This window comes from Lissotriton helveticus, chromosome 6, assembly GCF_964261635.1.
Source record: "Lissotriton helveticus chromosome 6, aLisHel1.1, whole genome shotgun sequence".
NCBI lineage: Eukaryota > Metazoa > Chordata > Amphibia > Caudata > Salamandridae > Lissotriton > Lissotriton helveticus.
The window spans coordinates 1,125,245,206-1,125,268,079 of NC_136067.1; the positions used below are offsets into that span (position 1 = coordinate 1,125,245,206).

Here is a 22,874-nt window from a genome sequence, read left to right on the forward strand (position 1 = left end):
TCCCTGCTGGGAAACCTTTGACCCCATGACTCTGGAAGACACACATAAGGCAATATCCGCAATGAGATCAGGATCTCCTTTTGATTCCTGTCCCCCAACGTTGCTGAAAACAATAGTAGGAGTAGTCAACCCTGAAATAAATTCCATTATTAATGCCTCCCTCGCATCTGGAGAGATCCCCTCACGATGGAAAGTGGCAGCAGTCAGACCCTTGCAAAAGAAAGCTGTCAAGGATCTGGCTACTCTTACAAATCTACGCCCAATCTCGCTTCTTCCAATTCTATGCAAACTGACCGAATCCTGTGTCAATAAACAACTGATGACCTTTTTGGAGGAGAATGAAATCCTCCATCCGTGCCAAGCTGGTTTTAGGGCACACCACTCCACCGAATCAGCACTACTATTCACTAATGAAACCATTCAAGCTGCACTGGATCAGGGCAAGAAGGCTATCCTGATCCTATTAGATCTTTCTGCAGCATCTGATACGGTGTCCCATGCTATCCTTTTACATCGCCTAGCTAATGCGGGCATAGCAGGCACCGTTCTCGAATGGTTCAGAAGTTTTTTGGCACATAGGCGTCAAGTCACCATGCTGGGCCAATTCCGCTCTGAAGAGAAAATGCTGACAACAGGGGTCCCGCAGGGCTCAAGTTTGAGCCCCACTTTGTTTAATCTCTATATGGTTCCCCTGATCAAACTAATCTCTTTGTTTGGCATTGGCTCGATTGCATATGCCGATGACACTCAGTTGGTATTGACTATGGATAAAAATGCCTCGAATGCTGAAGCTACTCTGAAAGAATGTCTTTCGGCAGTATTTTCATGGATGACCAGCAACCATTTGAAATGTAATTCTGCCAAAACAGAAATTGTGCCTTTTGGTCCTAATAACTGCTTTTCCCCCCAGTTATGGTGGCCTAAGGAGGCAGAGGCCCCACCCAATACCATCAATGCAGTTAGACATCTGGGGGTCAAATTCGACAACACCCTGTCTTTTAACCAACAAACGAGAGAAGTGGCTGGAAACTGCTTCAACATCATTAGAGGTCTGAGAACATTCTTCAAGCTACTCCCTCTGAGTGCAAGACGGATGGTCGCAGTAGCACTGATAACATCAAGATTGGACTACTGCAACAGCCTGTATGCAGGGCTAAATAGATTTGCCCTACACAGACTTCAGATGGTCCAGCATGCTGCGGCCAGGCTAGTCTTAGGTTGGGCAAGAATATCCTCAGCCTCTGCCGCTCTAGATGCGCTGCACTGGCTCCCGATACAAAAACGTATTCTGTTCAAGGTTTTGACCATTTCTTTTAAGGCCTTCCATCATCAAGGCCCAGCCTACCTACGGAAATATTTCAAACAATATCACCCGACACGTGAACTCAGATAATCCACAGCAAATTTGCTTATCGTCCCCAAGTTCAGGCTTACAACCAAGGGAGGCAAATCCCTACCTGTGATTGGCGCAAAAGCATGGAACAAACTACCTCATCATCTCCGTGCAGCCAACACAGAATCAAGTTTTAGGAAACAGCTAAAAACATGGATCTACTCACTTGCCCGACTCAGTATGTAAAACCCTAATATGATCCTCTTCCATCTCTCGGACAGTCTAGTTATGATCTTCTGCTTGACTTAGGGAGTCACAGCGCCAAGATGCTCCTCGGAGTGGTAGTGCGCTTTATAAATACCAAATCACATCACAATGAAAGACATTGCTTCCTGGATGAGCAGCAGTAGCCTGCAACTCCATGCTGAGAAAACAGATGTGCTCGTCCTCAGATCCACCCTCTCTGCATGAGAGAATTCCTGGTGGACCAACATACCGAGGAAACCCTCCACACCCATGGACCACTCCCCCAACTGTAGTGTAGTTCCTATATTCCCAATAGGCTCTGCGCATTGGAATAATATATCCTATAGATTAGATGTAGGACTGAGGTTGACTAGGTCTCTATCGAATTTACTAAACTTAATAGTGAGTGCCAGCTAGCTCAAAGGTCACTAGAAACTTTCTCGAATTCACAGGAAGGGATTAGTTTCTGACAACCGCATAAGCAGGACAACTTTGTTTCCCAAGAATAAGAAATATATCTCTAGAGTCGCGGAAACAATAAATAAGTATTTTTCTCAGTCAATCGTGCATACTTCGTTTCAACAGAGTTTGCAGAGGAATGGAGAAACTGGTGTTTTCAATAAAAAGGTTTATTTAACAGTCTTCTTTCTCATGCAAGAGAAGTGAACTGCTACAATCGTTAAGCAGACTGCAAAGTATAATGCGTACAGCGAGAATAGTATTATAAAATAATACTGTAAAAGCAGTGTATAGTTTCTAAGCCATATAAAAATACATACATAAATAACATTGCCTAAAATACTCAACTAGTGCTTCTAAATACACCTACCCCAATGTACCTAACCTAAGTCTAGTTCGCGGGAAGAAGTAAGTATTGTGTAGCATAGGTTTTAGTAGTTTTTGCCAAGAATCTACCAAAGGTTTCTCTAGTTTCTAATCAACTCCATACCTTGGTTTAGAATGAAGGAGATCTGGTATCTCTGTCTCAGGACTCGATTTCCCAACACCCCGCAAGGGGAGTTTGGAAACACTGGAGCTGGATTCTCGGCGAGAGAGAGGCAGCCTCTTGATCAGTGCATCAGCTGGAGGGTCAGCTTCCTTCTGCACTTGCTGTAGCGAGCTGCGTCGGGCAAGTAGATAGTCGAACTGCTCTGAACCATCGTAGATTGCCATAGCAAGTGAAGGTATATTTATACCTTGAAGGTGTTTAGGAATGCCATAGATTGACGTAAAGTAGGGCATAATACCATCAGGAAAGAACCTTAGGGAATAGTTGTTCTTTGTAAAATACATGAGTTCTTGGACAAATCAATATTCAAGCAATGGGAAGTTCCCTAACTGCTTAAGCCGATTTTCCTAGAAATCGTTGTGACGTTTGGTATGGATGGAAGTAGCCATGCCTGTATTTGGTCTGCATGGGCTATGCCTTAATAAAGGATTGATTTCTATGCCTATATAAGGGCAATGTGAATTGTACACATATAGGGGCATGAATCCGGAAAATTCACTCGGAGCTCTAAATGGCACACAACACAACCTCAGCTTCATACTCGACTCCTCCCTCACCATGACCCAACAGATCAATGCCATCTCCTCCAGGTGCTTCAACACCCTCCACATCCTCCAAAACACCTTACATTGAACCCCCTGAATCCAGAAAGGCCATCACCATGAACTCATGACCAGCAGACTGGACTACAGAAATGTCTTCTATGCCAGGATCAACAAATCCCTACTCCACAGACTCCAGACCCTCCAGAACACCGCTGCCAGACTCGGCCTTGGCATCCCATGACAATACCACATCACCTTGCATCTACGAGACCTCTAGTGACTCCCCATCAAAAAAAGAGGGACCTTCATCCTGCTCACTCACACCTACAAATCCCTCCACAACACTGGACCTCAATACCTAAACGAAAGAGTTTTCTTCTATGTACCCCAAAGAAGCCTCCGCTCTGCCAACCTCCCCCTGGCCGAAATCTAACCCATCTGCAGAGCCAGATTGGGAGGAATAGCCTTCTCCTAGATAGTGGCCTAGACCTGGAACAAACTCCCCCGCAGTGTCAGACAATCTAAAAATCTGCAAGCATTCAGGAAAAACCTCAAGTCCTGGCTCTTTGGATGATATGGAGCTGCACAAACTACTCCCCTTATCCCCCAGCACCTGGATACTTTCACGGGTGAGTAGCACACTTCACAAATACCTAATTGGTTGATTGAAGCTGAGCACAGCGCCACCTAAAACTCTTAGCCTGTGCTCTGCCTTCAAACAAAGGGACTAACAACTCTGCATTTCACTGCAGCCAGCTTGGAGCCAGGACAGGGAGTCAGGAAATTTCATGCATGTTAAAGCCACTATCTAGAAGCTTGTCTCCTCTACCAGAACCAGGGCACCAGGGTATACATGTAGGGCCTCAGATGCCAACTCTTCAGTATTCTTCTTGACCTGTGGTAGTCTGCCAGAAAGAAGGACTTCTGTGCTGATGGAAGGACCGACACTAAGCTGGACTGTTGCTCTATAAGACAGCTGACTTGTTGGATTGCTTCTCTGTTTGTTCTGGTGTTCTTCTTCCTTCTGCCTGGGTACAAGGACTTGGGGCCATATGTAGGTAATTTGTGTTTTGCGATTTTCAAATTTGGATTTTTGGGGAATCGCAATTAGAGAATCGCAAAACGCAATGTAGGTAGGATTAGCAAAATATTTTGCGAATCCCACGTATTCCTTATTTGTGAATCGCAATTTGAGGTTCGCAAATAAGGAATACCTCCTCATTCATTCCTATGGGCTAAAATGCCAAAAATTGCATTTTTTCAAAGAAATCGGAAAATACCACCAACCTGAAGTTGATGGTATTTTGCGATTCCTTAAGCTAAAATGTCCACAACTTGGGTGCTTCCTTCATTGCATTTAAGGAATCGCCATTTGCGATTCCCTAAATGCAATAGCAAAATAAGGGATCGCAAATTTTGTGATTCCTTATTTTGCAATTGGGTTTTTGTGTGCTACTTAGCACACTGCCCTAATTGCAATCACAAATGCTGAAACTCTGCGAACTTCAGCATTTGCGAGCGCAATTAGGCTTTCTACATATGGCCCCTGATCTTCATCTGTCCAAGGAACTCCAGAGTGACTCATGAGGGCTATTTTGCTGGCCTCCTGTTCAGGTCCAAAAATACACAAAAGGCTTCTTCCATCTTGAACCCGCATTTGTGCCAAGCCTAAGTGAGTCCGGACTCCTGTACCCTTGGAAGTGGTGCTAAAGGTGCCCTGATAGCCAAAATCCAAAGTGGGGACATTTTTTCTCAAAACAGCTCTGAGAATTGAAAACCAGGATGATAACGTGACCATCATATTCACCTAACCTCCAGATGTGCATTGGCAGTAAGTTGGCTTCACTGTTATGTTATGTTATGTTAACAGTATTTTGTAAAGCGCACGGACACCCAAGGGCTTCATGGCGCTGACTAACAGAGCATCCTGATGAGTGAGGGAGAGTGCCTAAGCCGATGAGAAAAGCCAGGTCTTAAGCTGTTTCCGAAATGTCAGGAGGTCGGTCCAGGAACGCATCCCCAGAGGGAGGGAATTCCACAGTCCGGAAGCTAGAATAGCGAACCTGCGACCGCCCTGGCGTTGCAGTTTGAATGTTGGCGTTACCAGACGATGAAGGTTGGCAGACCTGAGGTTGCGGGAGGGGATATACCTTGACAGGAGGGTGTTAATGAATTGGGGACTGCGGACATGGAGGGATTTAAAAACCATACAGGCTGCTTTGAATTTTACTCGCAGGGCGAGAGGGAGCCAGTGGAGTTGTTTTAGCAGAGGCCTAGCTGACTGCCAGCGAGGCTGCCAATAGATCAGTCTGGCAGCCTGATTCTGGGCTAGTTGGAGACGTTTACTCAGATAAAGAGGGATGCCCAGATAGATGGCATTGACATAGTCCAGGTGGGACAGAACAAGTGCTATCACCACCTGGATCAATGCCGGCTGAGTCAACATCCGGCTGATTTTCCTTATTCTGCGGAGTTAGTAAAAGCAAGAAGATACCACAGAGCTCACCTGAGCCTTTAATGACAGTTCATTGTCGATGATTACTCCCAGGCTCTTAACCGATGCGGAGGGCGTAGGTGGAAGATCTAATTCAGGGGGCCAGTAATGTGGGCCTCAGAAAATTTGGCTATTACAATTAAGGATGATTTCTGTCTTGCCCGGATTCATTTTTAAATGATTCGAGTCCATCCAATGACAGATATGTAGCATGGTCTCTTAAAATTCCCTAACAGAGTCAGGGGAGCTATCCACAGTGAAGGTGAGCTGTAGATCATCCGCATAGTTGAATGTAACAGTCTTAAATTTCCTCAAGGATTGAATCAAAGGGACTAAATGAAGATTAAACGAAAGAGGAAACAGGGAGGAACCCCTGGGGGACCCCGCAGGTAATCGGGAGTTTAGGGGCGATGAAAGGGGCCAGTCGGACTGCTTGAGTGCGCTCGCTAAGAAAAGAACTATTCCAACTGTACGCTGAACCCCGGATTCCAGCTTGTGCGACACGTTGGAGCAGGATGGCATGGTCGACCATGTAAAATGCTGGCGACAAGTCTAAAAGGACCAGGACCTGAGGTATTTCTTTATCTGCGTTAGCAGGAAGGGAATCCATGACGGCCGTTATGACAGTTTCAGTGGAATGAGTGGGCCGGAACCCAGCCTGATGGGAGTCCAGATGGTTGGATTGTTCAATGAAGTTAGAGAGGTTACTAGTAACGTGAGCTTCAAGTATTTTGGCCAGGTAAGGGAGAAGAGAGATTGGCCTGTAAATAAGGAGGATTGTGGGGTCTGCACCTGTTTTTCTTAGAAGGGGTACAACCACTGCCTCTTTGAAGGCTGTAGGGACCACTCCTTGTGAAAGAGAGGCATTGAGAAGGGCCAAGAAGGGAGCAGGAATGGCCGAAAGGATTTCTTTTTGGAAGTACGGGGGGCAGCAATCCCTAGGGGAACCAGATTTTACCCTTATGGATAATGTACGTAGAGAGTCAGCATTGAGGTGTGGGAAGTGATCAAGGGTGTGGACACTAGGGTTCGGGGGGACAGTATTTGATATGGGCCCGATAGCTGGGATGCTGGCCTTTATAGCAGAAATGTTATCCCTTAAGAATAGATTAAGGTAATTGCATACATCTTGGGTCACCGTAGGTTTTGGGAGAGCTCTCTCCATGTTAGATAATTTGTTAACAATGGAGAAGATGTCCTTGGACTTATTTCCAGAGTGGATTATAATGTTGGAGAAGTAGGAAGCGTTGGATTGGGTGATAGCTAGTTTGTAAGCAGTGCAGGCAGCTATGTAGATAGTTTTTGCCTGAGGATCATACTTGCTCCTCCATTTACGTTCCTTTTGGCGGGTGTCGATTTTTTTGCCCAGAAGTCCTCAGAGAACCATTTGTGGGCGTCCATATGGCGGCTGATTTTAAATTTCTTCAACGGGGCGTGTGAGTTGCTTGCTGCTAACAGCCAGTTAAAGGTGTTCGCTTCAGCCTGCTCAAGGTCTAGATCATCGGCTGGGATTGTGCTCGCTAGGCTGTCTAAGAAAGCTAGTTTATTAGGAGAGCTCCATTTCCGAATGAAACACCCTGCCGTAGCAGCAGTTTTACTATCGGTTACAATGGAGATGGTGAATTTTATCAGAAAGTGGTGGCTGATTCTCCCTCTACGTTATTCTCCACAACAACAAATCCATTTCAACTGTCCTTTGCCAAAGGGGTATATAACCTCATGGAACTATCGTTAGCTATATCCCTCTGCCTTGTCCCAGTGGAGATTTTCAACTTCCATTTAGAGGACTAAGTCGAACGTAGAATTCTTCACCACAGCTTTGAACCAAGGCTATCCGGCAACATCACTCCCTCATTGGACACCCCCTGCAACCTTGGCCTGCTGAAATTTAACTTCTAAGTTAATTTTTCTCAAGAAGTTTTTTAAGTTCGATGGTAAGGGCTGACCAGGCACAATCACTTCTTGCATTCTAACTGCACTCTGTCATGGTCAGGCATATTTTTCGGCTTTCACCTGATCTGTCATGACTAGACGTCCCTGGTTGGAAGTTTGATCTTTTAGATACTATTTTTTACAACAAAAACAAATTCACTCCCAAGTTCGAGACATGTGTGCTGGAGGTACACATGATTTACATACTCCTGCTATCTAGTTCTGGGTCTGGATTTTTGCACCTTGTTTTTATTCAATATAGTCTTTCATAGTCATGAGGTAGGTGACTCCTCCTTTCAGAGATAGTGTGCATGGTCATCGACTCCATTGTTAGATGGTTTTCTTTCGACATCTGGTTCGGACGTGTATTGCTCCTCTCTGGTTTGGCACCGTCCTTCAGGTTCCCCTCAGTGAACAATCCACTCTACCCTCGACAGTATTGCTATCACACATTTTCCCGTTAGCCACATGTCCGTTCAATTAGAAAATCTCTCATCTTTGGTCTAATATATCGTAGGCTGCCTCGGGACAGAGACGCGTCGATCCATCTCTCTGCTGATGGTTTTGACTCCATTTCAGTTCTGTCCTCTGTGCCACTCGAAGTATCCTCACACCGATCTACACCAGGTCTGTAATTTGTGCTTATCACTGGAGCACAAAGAAGAAGACTGCGAGGCTTGTCGTTTGTTCAGGTTCAAAAAAGACTCTTCGAGATCATTGGGCTTGAGGACGAGAAATGCAGCAACAAAGCACTCAACAGATGCCGGAGCTCTTCAAAGAAGAGTTCGAACAAGAACCGCAGCAGCAGAAGAAGATGAGGCCTTCATGGTTAAAGAATCCAACTCCGACCTCGACATCGAGTTCAAGTCAGAAGATATTCCAGCAGGATAGGGTGTCATGGGTAGCAATGCACCCGTTCCCCAGAAGTTACCCATCACTAAACATAAGGTTTCTGCACCACCTATGCCTATGTGCATTGGTCGACACCAAGACGACCTTTCTGACGCCCCTCCCTCGGGCACAGCACCAAAACAAATAGTCAATCCTTCCGGCTCGGTATCGTCCCAAAACAAATCGTCTTCAGACCCAAAACATTCTACTCCGAAAGACAAATCCGGTTCACAGCCAGAATCCTCCCACCTAAAACAAAAATATGCATAGAAGATGAAAACTTCAGCTTTGAAATCAAAAACTGCTTCAGAACCGAAACATTCCACTTCCAAGTATAAGTCCAGTTTGGCACCAAAACATTCTGCACCAAAATTGAGAGATCATATTTTATACCCTCCGGAACCAATCTTTGACTTTATGAAAGACAGATTTGATCCAAAACAGAAGAACATTTATATTAATCCAGATACTGGACACATATTGGCCAAAACTCCTTCCAAGATGTACTTAGCTCACAGGACACTGGAGACAACATTCCCCAAAAAAAAAGAAAAGGACATTGCTGCAAATCCTATACAATTGCCATCCCTTCCTCTGCCTCCACCGCCTTCACCTTTACCTGTACTGTCAGGCTTAGATCCACTTCACATAACACCACAGGGATCTCCTTACACACAGCCTGATTTAGAAGATAGGGATGATGATGATAATGATGACACTGTTCATCTGCCTAGAGACCAATGGAATGATTACAATATTGATCCACCCATGGATTATGTTCCAGACCTATACCCTACAAAACTCTCACTTCCAGATGATAGCATATCTTATCTGGAGCAAATTTCCAGGCAGCAGCACATCATTGAGTTACACTGCACAAGTACGCCTTATATGATGATTTTGTATTTGAAACACTCTGGTCTTCATACAGAGTTAGTCAAAGTCTACTTATTTTGAAATTTGTAATGAGACATGCAGAGGACACCTTAAAAGCTCAGTTTGTGCCCCAATCTTTACATCCAGCGTTGATGAAAAATATAAAACATCACCCTCTGATTGGTTTTCATTGAATGACAGCTTTCCCTTGATTTCCTGGTAGTTTCCAATGCTTGTAAAGGAGCAAACTCAGACATCTGGAGATGCTCCTCCCCAGATAAAGAAGCAAAGCTTATTGACTCCTCTGGTAAAAGAGTAGCAGCACCAGCCTCTAATCACTGGTGCATTGCCAACACACAGGACCTCTTAGCTAGATATCACAGGGCCCATTGGGATGAAATGGATAATCTACTTCAGTACCTCCCATATGAACATAAGTAAAAGGCACAATAGCTAGTTCATGAAGGAAAGCTCAGCTCTAATTGTTTTAATATATGTGCTCTTGATGCTGATGACACTGCAGCAAGAGAAATCAATACCAGCATTCCCGACGTAGACATGCCTGGCTTAGAATTACAGGCTTTACACCAGAGGTCCAACAGTCTATCACAAATACTCTGTTTTGACTAAACGGAATTACTTCAACTCATCGTAATGTTAGCAAATACCTGAAGTAGCATGACCAATTGCCCTACACAGTAAGCTGTAAGGGGTGGAAGATAAACGTGAATGACACAACTAATCAATGGATGAAGAGGGCTGGCTGAAGTTTAAGTATATTTTATATACAATTTCATTAAAATCAAGGTCTAGGAAAAACCCAGACCTGAAAAACACACTGGGACACAAAGGTATTACACACTTAAACAACAGAACAAGTAAGCTACGAAAATAGATCCATGGGGAGGGCATTTGTTGGTCCTATCTCAAGAAAGTACTTAGAAGGAGATCATTCAAAGGTGAGTTTTCCTATTACAGGAATGAAAGTGAAATGTTTCACATTTGTTGTGAATTCATGCTGTCTTTGACTGTCCGACTGGTGTTAAATGCAGGTAATATTTTGTAAGTGAAAACCAAGGGGTATATTACCAACAACTAGCGATAATTTTTGTCTCTAACTTGTTTAGAGACAAAAATTATCGCCGCACATCGGCGATTATTATCGCAGATAAACCTTGCTATTAGCAAGGTTTATCGCAAATGCGATAAAAAACGGCCGCAATGCATGAATATCGCTGAAAAGTCAGCGATATTCATGCATTATCGAGCAAATGCTCTTAGCCATGTTATCCACCTCCCATTGGATAACATGGTGAAGAACTGCTCAGGGCAGGTGTTAGCTTTTGGAGATATTCGCTCTTAGCGCGAATATCTCCAAAAGTTGGTAATAGGAGATAGCGATGTTAGCGACTGTTTCCAGTCGCTAACATCTTGGCACGCCCACTTTGCATGTCATTAGTGATAAATATCACTGACATGCAAAGCGGGGCCCAAGATGGTCGCTATCTCCTATTAGCTGTCACTAACTGGTGTTAGCGACAGCTTGGTAATAGGGAGATAATTTTATCTCCGCTTTCTTGGCTTTTAAAGCCAAAAAAGCGGAGATAAACCCCTTGATAATATACCCCCAAAAGACCAGGGGGCATATTATCAAGGGGCTTTATCTCCGCTTTTTTGGCTTTAAAAGCCAAGAAAGCGGAGATAAAATTATCTCCCTATTACCAAGCTGTCGCTAACACCAGTTAGCGACAGCTAATAGGAGATAGTGACCATCTTGGGCCCCGCTTTGCATGTCAGTGATATTTATCACTAATGACATGCAAAGTGGGCGTGCCAAGATGTTAGCGACTGAAAACAGTCGCTAACATCGCTATCTCCTATTACTAACTTTTGGAGATATTTGCGCTAAGCGCGAATATCTCCAAAAGCTAACACTTGCCCAGGAGCAGTTCTTAGCCATGTTATCCAATGGGACGTGGATAATATGGCTAAGAGCATTTGCTCGATAATGCATGAATATCGCTGACTTTTCAGCGATATTCATGCATTGCGGCCGTTTTTTATCGCGTTTGCGATTAACCTTGCTAATAGCAAGGTTTATCTGCGATAAAAATCGCCGATGTGCGGCGATAATTTTTGTCTCTAAATAAGTTAGAGACAAAAATTATCTCTATTGGTTGGTAATATGCCCCCAGGTGTCTTGCTGAAATACAAAGGGTTGAATTTATAGTAACAGTTATTTGAAGAATTATTACACCTCAACTGAATGCAAAATCTGTAGTTCTTCGTAGAGCAACAAATGTAAATTGCTAGCAAAATTACATTTAGCTTCTTGAATGAATGAATGAAAACCATCTTATATAGCGTAACTTAGCCCAACGGGCTTCAGCTGCTCCACGAAATAATTGGCACATGCTTATTTTCACTCATCGCTACACATCTCACGGTGCACAGATAATGTCAAATTTTAAATGAATATATATTTTCTTATATGTTCTCTCCAAAACAGCCACGAAGACCATAGATCAGCCAAACGGGATAGTGACGCTATGTTCACTTCCGAGTATGGCAATTCTCTGAAGAAAGTGGCTCTGAAGAACTATTTAAATTCTGCGCTTGAAGCACAAAAAAGGTATTGCATCATTATATCAATGAAACATATCGTTTTTAATTAAACAGATATTTAACAAAGGTAATATGTTTATTTTGATTGCATAATACATTTCTGTGCACTGGAAGTCTATGAAATGTATTTATGTATGCATTTTATTTTTATTTAATAGTTCTTGTTTGTCAACAGAACACACGAATTCCTTGAACAGGGGAGGCTCATCCATTTGAGCAGCAGAGTGTCGCCCCATAAGCTCCAAAGCGGAAAAATAAAACGGCTATAAAGTCTATTTACAGCCACTTTATTTTTCAGATACACGTCCTACGCTAGTGTCAGGACGGGGCAGAGCCAGCACTGCCGGTTGGCAGCAGCAGGGAACTGCACGCTTTAAAATGCACATGTCTCCTTGGCAGGCCATCTTGAGATGGCTAGCAAGACATATGCATTTTAAAGTTCTCTAGCCTAGCTGTCTTAGACAACTGGGTAGTAGAAAGCGCAGGCTTCCAGTGCCCATAGAAGCTCTGGGAGAGTCTGCTCTGTCCAATCCTGGTGCTTCTTTCATGGTGTGAAAGCAGCAAATGTGAAGAAAACATACAGAAATCACTGTGGTTATTGTGTTTTCGTCCTGCTATTTTTCATTACAGGTGTTAAACTTGTAACTTCTAAGTTATGGTGTGGTATTACATGTAATGTCAGCAATACTGGTCATATATTGACAAGCCTTACTATAGGCCATTTATAATGAGGAACGTAGTGACTGCTCAAAAACTGGGAATGATCACTAGACTCTGTCATGCAAAGCAAGTGACTTGCTACAGACTTTTTTCTGCTGAGCATGAAGATTGAACAGATTGGTGCCAATACAGATTCCCTATACAAATTTGAGGGCTTTCGATAATTTTAGGTGGTGATATCATTATAAGAAAACAAGAAGAAAGAATTATTTTCATCAAGTCATCAGCCTTTCACAGTTTTCATCTTTTAGATACACCTATACATAAATATGCATACTCTCTTTTGAAAACCCATGTTTGAATTATATGTAATACTGCTTACTCTTAATATTAATGTAATTTCCTCCTTTCAAAAAATTATAATGTTAAGTGCTTATCACCTTGCTTTGAATATAGTTTCCTTCTGAATGTAGAGTCAATCATCTTGTGTGATGAGAAATGCATTCATATTTACAGCCCCACACCAGTACCCTGGCAACTGCTTTTCGGATTTGTTGTAGATGTCAGAGAAAACAGTACACAGACCTAGGTAAAACAAGAAATTCTTGTCAAATCAGGACCAAATAAAATCAGTAGCTTTATATTTGTGCTAAATGGAGAGTCAAGCAGGCACTGGAAGCCATACACTAGCCAAAGAGGAAGGAAAGCATTTAATATATGCAAGCAGTGTGTTCTGAGATGCTGTGTGTTAAACCTGTCAGCCTGAGGGTGGTCTTCCCAAAAGCCTTTTTCCCTCACCACCGCCATTATTTGCTGCATTTTTTGTTGTTGGCCTGAGGACACTATGCACTGTACCACTGCAAACCAGTGATAAAATGCTTGTGGTCCTTACCTAAAATGTGATTACAATGGCTTATACCCCAATTGGCATACTTATTGTACTTGTGCGCCTCTTTTAGAGTGGTGTACCATATATGTATGGCCTGTAAACTAATTGCTACTGGTGGGCCTTCATCACTGATCATGCCATCCACTTAAGTAGCACTCTAAAACATGTCCCAAGTCTGCCACCGCAGCCTGATGCAGTTTTCAACTACCATTTTGAGTTGGCATTTAAACCCCCTTATCAAGACTTAAACTCCCCTTTCATTACATATAAGGCATCCATAAGGCAGGCCTCAGGTAGCACTTTGGGCAGGGTGCTGTGTCATTAAAATGTTGGACATGTACTTTTAGGTTTTACATGTCCTATTAGTGAAAATGTCCTAAATTCATTTTTCACTACAGTGAGCCCTGCCCCTCCCATAGGATTACATTGGCAATTCATTATTCCATATACTATTCTAGAACTTCCAATTGAGACCTGGTAGCTCTTTCAAGTTTGTTGTCTTTGGGATTGTTTTGAAGAGCCCTTTTTTAATGTTAATGTCGGAGACATATTGAACATTTTTAAAATGACACTTTTAGAAAGTTTCCATTGTTTTGCCCTTCACCATTTTTCACCGGTAGCCTGCCTTTGATAAGATGACTAAGTGTAAATGACAGTTAGATCTCATGAACTGTTTCCAGAAAGTCACAAAGTAGAGAGATTAGGTGTACCTCAATGGCCATCTGCTGGCAGTATGGGGGGTTAACGGCGGCCTTCAACTTCCTAGACCTGTCTGTAGCCTTCAACACCCTCTCCCACACACACACTGTTATACTCCAGAATCACAGCATTCAGGGAACTGCCCTTGAGTTGATCTGCTCCCTCCTCACCGTCTGAACCCTAAGAGTGAGACTCCCGGTACCCCTCTCCAAACCCAGACGTGCTCGTCCTCAGACCTACCATCTCTGCATGAGAGAATTCCTGGTGGACTAACATACCCAGGAAACCCTCCACACCCACGGACCACACCCCCAACTGTAGTGTAGTTCCTATATTCCCAATAGGCTCTGCGCATTGGAATAATATATCATATAGATTAGATGTAGGACTGAGGTTGTGTAGGTCTCTATCGAATTTACTAAACCTAATAGTGAGTGCCAGCTAGCTCAAAGGTGACTAGAAACTTTCTCGAATTCACAAGAAGGGATTAGTTTCTGACAACTGCATAAACAGGACAACTTTGTTTCCCAAGAACAAGAAATATATCTCTAGAGTCGCTGAAACAATAAATAAGTATTTTACTCAGTCAATCGTGCATACTTCGTTTCAACAGAGTTTGCAGAGAAATAGAGAAACGGGTGTTTTCAATAAAAAGGTTTATTGAACAGTCTTCTTTCTCATGCAAGAGAAGTGAACTGCTACAATCGTTAAGCAGACTGCAATTTATAATGCGTACAGCGAGAATAGTATTATAAAATAATACTGTAAAAGCAGTGTATGGTTTCTAAGCCATATAAAAATACATACATATATAACATTGACTAAAATACTCAACTGGTGCTTCTAAATACACCTTCCCCAATGTACCTAACCTAAGTCTAGTTCGCGGGAAGAAGTAAGCATTGTGTAGCATAGGTTTAAGTTGTTTTTGCCAAGAATCTACCAAAGGTTTCTCTAGGTTCTAATAAACTCCATACCTTGGTTTAGAAGGAAGGAGTCTCAGGACTCGATTTCCCAACACCCCGCAAGGGGAGCTTGGAAACACTGGAGCTGGATTCTCGGCGAGAGTGAGGCAGCCTCTTGATCAGTGCATCAGCTGGAGGATCGGCTTCCTTCGGCACTTGCTGTAGTGAGCTGCGTCGTGCAAGTAGATAGTCGAACTGCTCCGAACCACCTTAGTTTGCCAAAGCAAGTGAAGGTATATTTATAACTTGAAGGTGTTTAGGAATGCCATAGATTGACATAAAGTAGGGCATAATAACGTCAGTAAAGAACCTTAGGGAATAGTTGTTCTTTGTAAAATACATGAGTTCTTGGACAAATCAATATTCAAGCAATGGGAAGTTCCCTAACTGCTTAAGCCGTTAAGACGTTTGATATGGATGGAAGTAGCCATGCCTGTATTTGGTCTGCATGGGCTTTGCCTAAATAAGGGATTGATTTCTATGGCTATGTAAGGGCAATGTGAATTGTACACATATAAGGGCATGAATCGGGAAAATTCACTCGGAGCTGTAAATGGCACACAACACAACCTCAGCTTCATACTCGATTCCTCCCTCACCATGACCCAACAGATCAATTCCATCTCCTCCAGGTGCTTTAACACCCTCCACATTCTCCAAAATGCCTTTAATTGAATCCCCTGAATCCAGAAAGGCCATCACCATGAACTCATGACCAGCAGACTGGACTACAGAAATGTCTTCTATGCCAGGATCAACAAACCCCTACTCCACAGACTCCAGACCCTCCAGAACACCGCTGCCAGACTCGGCCTTGGCATCCCATGACAATACCACATCACCTTGCATCTACGAGACCTCTATTGACTCCCCATCAAAAAAAGAGGGACCTTCATCCTGCTCACTCACACCTACAAATCCCTCCACAACACTGGACCTCAATACCTAAATGAAAGAGTTTTCTTCTATGTACCCCAAAGAAGCCTCCGCTCTGCCAATCTCCCCCTAGCCGAAATCTAACCCATCTGAGGAGCCAGATTGGGAGGAAGAGCCTTCTCCTAGATAGTGGCCTAGACCTGGAACAAACTCCCCCGCAGTGTCAGACAATCTAAAAATCAGCAAGCATTCTGGAAAAACCTCAAGTCCTGGCTCTTTGGATGATATGGAGCTGCACAAACTACTCCCCTTATCCCCCAGCACCTGGATACATTCACGGGTGAGTAGCACACTTCACAAATACCTAATTGGTTGATTGAAGTTGAGCACAGCGCCACCTAAAACTCTTAGCCTGTGCTCTGCCTTCAAACAAAGGGCCTAACAACTCTGCATTTCACTGCAGCCAGCTTGGAGCCAGGACACGGGAGTCAGGACATTTAATGCATGTTAAAGCCACTGTCTAGAAGCTTGTCTCCTCTACCAGAACCAGGGCACCAGGGTATACAAGTAGGGCCTCAGATGCCAACTCTTCAGTATTCTTCTTGACCTGTGGTAGTCTGCCAGAAAGAAGGACTTCTGTGCTGATGGAAGGACTGACACTCAGCTGGACTGTTGCTATATAACACAGCTGACTTGTTGGATTGCTTCTCTATCTCTTCTGGTGCTCTTCTTCCTTCTGCCAGGGTACAAGGACTTGGGGCCATATGTAGGTAGTTTGTGTTTTGCGATTTTCAAATTTAGATGTTTTGGGAATCGCAATCAGAAAATCGCAAAACACAATGTAGGCAGGATTAGCAAAATATTTTGCGAATCCCACGTATTCCTTATTTGTGAATCGCAATTTGAGGTTCGCAAATAAGGAATACCTTCTCATTCATTCCTATGGGCTAGAATGCCAAAAAGTGCATTTTTTCAAAGAAATTGGAAAATACCACCAATCTGAAGTTGATGGTAGTTTGCGATTCCTTAAGCCCAAATTTGCACAACTTGGGTGCTTCCTACATTGCATTTAAGGAATCGCCATTTGCGATTCCTTAAATGCAATAGCAAAATAAGGAATCGCAAATTTTCTGATTCCTTATTTTGCATGTGGGTTTTTGTATGCTACATAGCACACTGCCCTAATTGCAATCGCAAATGCTGAAATTCTGCGAATTTCAGCATTTGCGAGCGCAATTAGGCTTCCTACATATGGGGGCACATGCATCATTGTAAGATTTTGCACTTCCTAAATTGCGAAAATTAAGGAACCGCAATTTAGGAAGTGCAAAATCCTATGCATCAAGAAATCCTAAAAGTTTTTAGGATTTCTTAATTTTCGGAAATTGCGATTCCTTAATTGCGAATCGCAATTAAGGAATGGCATTACATTGATTCCTATGGGCCTAGAGGCCCATAGGAATCAATGCCGTTTTGCATTTCCTTTTTTTGGTAGTCGCAATTTGTTGATGCATTGCAAGGGTGCAGAGGGGGGTCCAAAGGACCCCCCCTGCACCCCTGAAAGGTATTTTAAAGTGCATGTTTCACACACACATGTCCTAAGGACATGTGTGTCTGTAACACGACACTTTCCAGAATGCATTTTTGTGCTTTTTTAAAGATTTTCGCAAATTAACACGAGGGTTAACCTCGTGTTAATTTGCAATTTCTATTTCAAAATTCGCTTTTTTTTAAAAATTGATGCATTGCATTCAAGGAATCGCACAAATGCGATTCCTTAAATGCATTCGCATTTTTAGGAAATGCAAAAAAATGTGAATTTTGGAAAATTGTTTCATGCATCCCAAAAACGTATTTAGGAAGCGCAAACGGCCGAATTTACCGATTCGCACCGTTTGCACTACCTAAATAGGTTGATGCATGTGCCCCATGGCCCCTGATCTTCAACTGTCCAAGGAACTCCACAGTGACTCATGAGGGCTATTTTGCTGGCCTCCTGTTCTGGTCCAAAAATACACAAAAGTCTTCTTCCATCTTGAACCCGCATTTCTACCAAGCCTGAGTGAGTCCGGACTCCAGGACCCTTGGAAGTGGTGCTAAAGGTGCCCCTGATAGCCAAAATCCAAAGTAGGGAAATTTTTGCTCAAAACAGCTCTGAGAATTAAGAAACGGGATGATAACGGGATCATCCTATTCAAGTAATCTCAAGATGTGCATTGGCAGTAAGTTGGCTTCGCTGATTCTCCCGCTACGTTCTTCTCCACATCAGCAAATCCATTTCAACTGTCCTTTGCCAAAGGGCTATATAACCTCATGGATTTATCTTTAGCAACATCCCTCTCCCTTGTCCCAGTGGAGATTTTCAACTTCTATTTCGACGACTCAGTCGAACGTAGAAATCTTCACCACAGCTTTGAACCAAGGCTATCCGGCAACATCGCTCCCTCATTGGACACCCCCTGCAACCTTGCCCTGCTGAAATTTAATTTCTAAGTTTTTTAAGTTTGATGGTAAGCGCTGACCAGTCACAATCACTTCTTGCATCCTAACTGCGCTCTATCATGGTTAGGCATATTTTTCGGTTTTCACTTGATCTCTTATGACTAGACGTCCACGGTTGGTAGTTTGATCTTTTAGATACTATTTAAAAAAAAAAAAATTCACTCCAAGTTCGAGACATGTGTGCTGTAGGTACACATGCTTTACATACTCCTGCTATCTAGTTCTGGGTCCGGATTTTTGCACATTGTTTTTATTCAATATAGTCTTTCATAGTCATGAGGTAAGGTGACTCCTCCTTTCAGAGATAGTGTGCATGGTCATCGACTCCATTGTTAGATTGTTTTCTTTCGATCATCTGATTCGGACGTGTATTGCTCCTTTCTGGTCTGTACCATCCTTCAGGTTCCCCTCAGTGAACAATCCACTCTACCCTCGACAGTATTGCTATCACACATTTTCCCTTTCTCTGCATGTTCAATCAGAAAATCTCTTATCTTTGGTCTAGTACACCAACCTCGTTTGTGCGTCGTCGCACAAACAAGGTTGCTGTACTTAATTATACACTCACATACCTCTCTCTGCACCCTTTTTAACAATACCAGCCGGGGGCCGAATAAAGATTTTTTTTTTCCTACCCCAAGAGCCAGGTATTTTTTAACCCTCACCCACTTTAAACTCACCACTCACATACGTCCTTTACCCCACAAACATCCACACATAGTCCAATAAAAAGTGCTCCCACGTAGTCGTCGGTCGCAGCACGCCGCATCCCGTAGAGGGTGCGAAGACCCCGATGATGAAGCATGACACCAAGGGGCCTGTTGGTGTGTGAGGGGTATTTTAACAACACTGAGTGTTCCCCACCACAATAGGGACCATCTCAAACTGCCCTAGTGGATTCCACTTTGTTTTCGTACTATACTCGGGGAGACTGAATCCACTTGTTTTCTCTCCCTCCCTCCTTTGTTAGAAATTATGATTTATTATTTGAAACACTCTGGTCTTCATACAGAGTTAGTCAAAGTCTACGTATTTTGAAATTCGTAATGAGACATGCAGAGTACACCTTAAAAGCTCAGTTTGTGCCCGAATCTTAACACCCAGGGTTGATGAAAAATATAAAACATCACCCTCTGATCGTTTTTTATTGAATGACAGCTTCCCCTTGATTCCCTGGTAGTTTCCAATGCTTGTAAAGGAGCAAACTCAGACATCTGGTGATGCTCCTCCCCAGATAAAGAATCAAAGCGTATTGACTCCTCTGGTAAAAGAGTAGCAGCACCAGCCTCTAATCACTGGTGCATTGCCAACACACAGGGCCTCTTAGCTAGATATCACAGGGCCCACTGGGATGAAATGGATGATCTACTTCAGTACCTCCCATATGAACATAAGTAAAAGGCACAAGAGCTAGTTCATGAAGGAAAGCTCAGCTCTAATTGTTCTAATATATGTGCTCTTGATGCTGCTGACACTGCAGCAAGAGAAATCAATACCAGCATTCTCGACGTAGGCATGCCTGGCTTAGAATTACAGGCTTCACACCAGAGGTCCAACAGTCTATCATAAATACTCTGTTTTTACTAAAGGGAATTACTTCAATTCACCTAAAAGTTAGCAAATACCTGAAGTAGCATGACCAATTGCCCTACACAGTAAGCTGTAAGGGGTGGAAGATAAACGTGAATGACACAACTAATCAATGGATGAAGAGGGATGGCTGAAAGTATAAGTATATTTTATATACAATTTCATTAAAATCAAGGTCTAGGAAAAAGCCAGACCTGAAAAACACACTGGGACACAAAGGTATTACACACTTAAACAACAGGTTAAGTAAGCTACGAAAATAGATCCGTGGGAGGGTATTTGTTGGTCCTATCTCAAGAAAGTACTTAGAAGGATATCATACAAAGGTGAGTTTTCCTATTACAGGAATGAAAGTGGAATTTTCACATTGTTGTGAATTCATGCTGTCTTTGACTGTCCGACTGGTGTTAAATGCAGGTAATATTTTGTAAGTGAAAACCAAAAGACCATGGGCCATATTATCAAGCATGAGCGATACATTATCGCCGCTTTTATCGGCAGGAAACTGCTGATAAAGCGGCGATAATGGGCTTGATAATATGCCCTTGTGAATTCCCATAGAAGCCCAGGTTCTGGTGTTAACCTGGGCTTCTATGGGAATTCACAAGGGCAAATTATCAAGCCCATTATCGCCGCTTTATCTGCAGTGTCCTGCCGATAAAAACGGCGATAATGTATCGCCCATGCTTGATATTATGGCCCTATGTGTCTTGATGAAATACAAAGGGTTGAATTTAGAGTAACAGTTATTTGAAGAATTATTACACCTCAACTGAGTGCAAAATCTGTAGTTCTTCGTAGAGCAACGTATGTAAATTGCTAGCAAAATTACATTTAGCTTCTTCAGCTGCTCCACGAAATAATTGCCATATGCTTATTTTCACTCATCGCTACACATCTCACGGTGCACAGATAATGTCAAATTTTAAATGAATATATATTTTCTCATATGTTCTCTCCAAAACAGCCACAATGACCAGACACCAGCCAAACGGGATAGTGATGCTATGTTCACTTCCGAGTATGGCAATTCTCTGAAGAAAGTGGCTCTGAAGAACTATTTAAATTCTGCGCTTGAAGCACAAAAAAGGTATTGGATCATTATAACAATGAAACATATCGTTTTTAATGAAACAGATATTTAACAAAGGTGACATGTTTATTTTGATTGCATAATACATTTCTGTTCACTGGAAGTCTATGAAATGTATTTATGTATGCATTTTATTTTTATTTAATAGTTCTTGTTTGTCAACAGAACACACAAATGCCTTGAACAGGGGTGGCTCATCCATTTGAGCAGCAGAGTGTCACCCGAGAAGCTCCAACGCTGAAAAATAAAAATGGCAATAAAGTCTATTTACAGCCGCTTTATTTTTCAGCTACGGGTCCTACTCTAAGTGTCAGGACGGGGCAGGGCCAGCACTGCGGTTGGCAGCAGCAGGGAACTGCGCGCTTTAAAATGCACATGTCTCCTTGGCAGGCCATCTTGAGATGGCTAGCCAGACATATGCATTTTAAAGTTCTCTAGCCTAGCTGTCTTAGACAACTGGGTAGTAGAAAGCGCAGGCTTCCAGTGCCCATAGAAGCTCTGGGAGAGTCTGCTCTGTCTAATCCTGGTGATTCTTTCATGGTGTGAAAGCAGCAAATGTGAAGAAAACATACAGAAATCACTGTGGTTACTGTGTTTTCGTCCTGCTATTTTTCATTACAGGTGTTAAACTTGTAACTTCTAAGTTATGGAGTGGTAATACATGTAATGTGAGCAATACTGGTCATATATTGCCAAGCCTTACCATAGGCCATTTATAATGAGGAACGTAGTGACTGCTCAAAAACTGGGAATGATCACTAGACTCTGTCATGCAAAGCAAGTGACTTGCTACAGACTTTTTTCTGCTGAGCATGAAGATTGAACAGATTGGTGCCAATACAGATTCCCTATACAAATTTGAGGGGTTTAGATAATTTTAGGTGGTAAAATCATAATAAGAAAACAAGAAGAAAGAAATAATTTTCATCAAGTCATCGGCCTTTCACAGTTTTCATCTTTTAGATACACCTATACATAAATATACAGACTCTCTTTTGAAAACCCATGTTTGAATTATATGTAATACTGCTTACTTTTAATATTAATGTAATTTCCTCGTTTTAAAAAATTATATTATTAAGTGCTTATCACCTTGTTTTGAATATAATTTCCTTCTGAATGTAGAGTCAATCATCTTGTGTGATGAGAAATGCATTTATATTTACAGCCCTACACCGGTACCTTGGCAACTTCTTTTCGGTTTTGTTGTAGATGTCAGAGAAAACAGTACACAGACCTAGGTAAAACAAGAAATTCTTGTCAAATCTGGACCAAATAAAATAAGTAGCTTTACATTTGTGTTAAATGGAGAGTCAAGTAGGCACTGGAAGCCATACACTAGCCAAAGAGGAAGGAAAGCATTTAATATATGCAAGCAGTGTGTTCTGAGATGATGTGTGTTAAACCTGTCAGCCTGAGGGTGGTCTTCCCAAAAGCCTTTTTCCCTCACCACCGCCATTATTTGCTGCATTTTTTGTTGTTGGCCTGAGGACACTATGCACTGTACCACTGCAAACCAGTGATAAAATGCTTGTGGTCCTTCCCTAAAATATGATTACAATGGCTTATACCCCAATTGGCATACTTATTGTACTTGTACGCCTCTTTTAGAGTGGTGTACCATATATGTATGGCCTGTAAACTAATTG

The 22,874-nt window shown here is 42.6% G+C and overlaps 1 protein-coding gene across 1 annotated transcript in view; it reads left to right on the forward strand.

Moving 5' to 3' along the window:
* The window catches only part of LOC144761660 (uncharacterized), a 348,522-nt gene that overhangs the window by 201,115 nt on the left and 124,533 nt on the right, over nucleotides 1–22,874 (forward strand). The window contains exons 6-7 of the mRNA XM_078646947.1: nucleotides 11,836–11,958; nucleotides 21,100–21,222. Of these exons, the coding sequence (XP_078503073.1) occupies nucleotides 11,836–11,958; nucleotides 21,100–21,222 (246 nt within the window). The remainder of the gene's footprint in view (nucleotides 1–11,835; nucleotides 11,959–21,099; nucleotides 21,223–22,874) is intronic.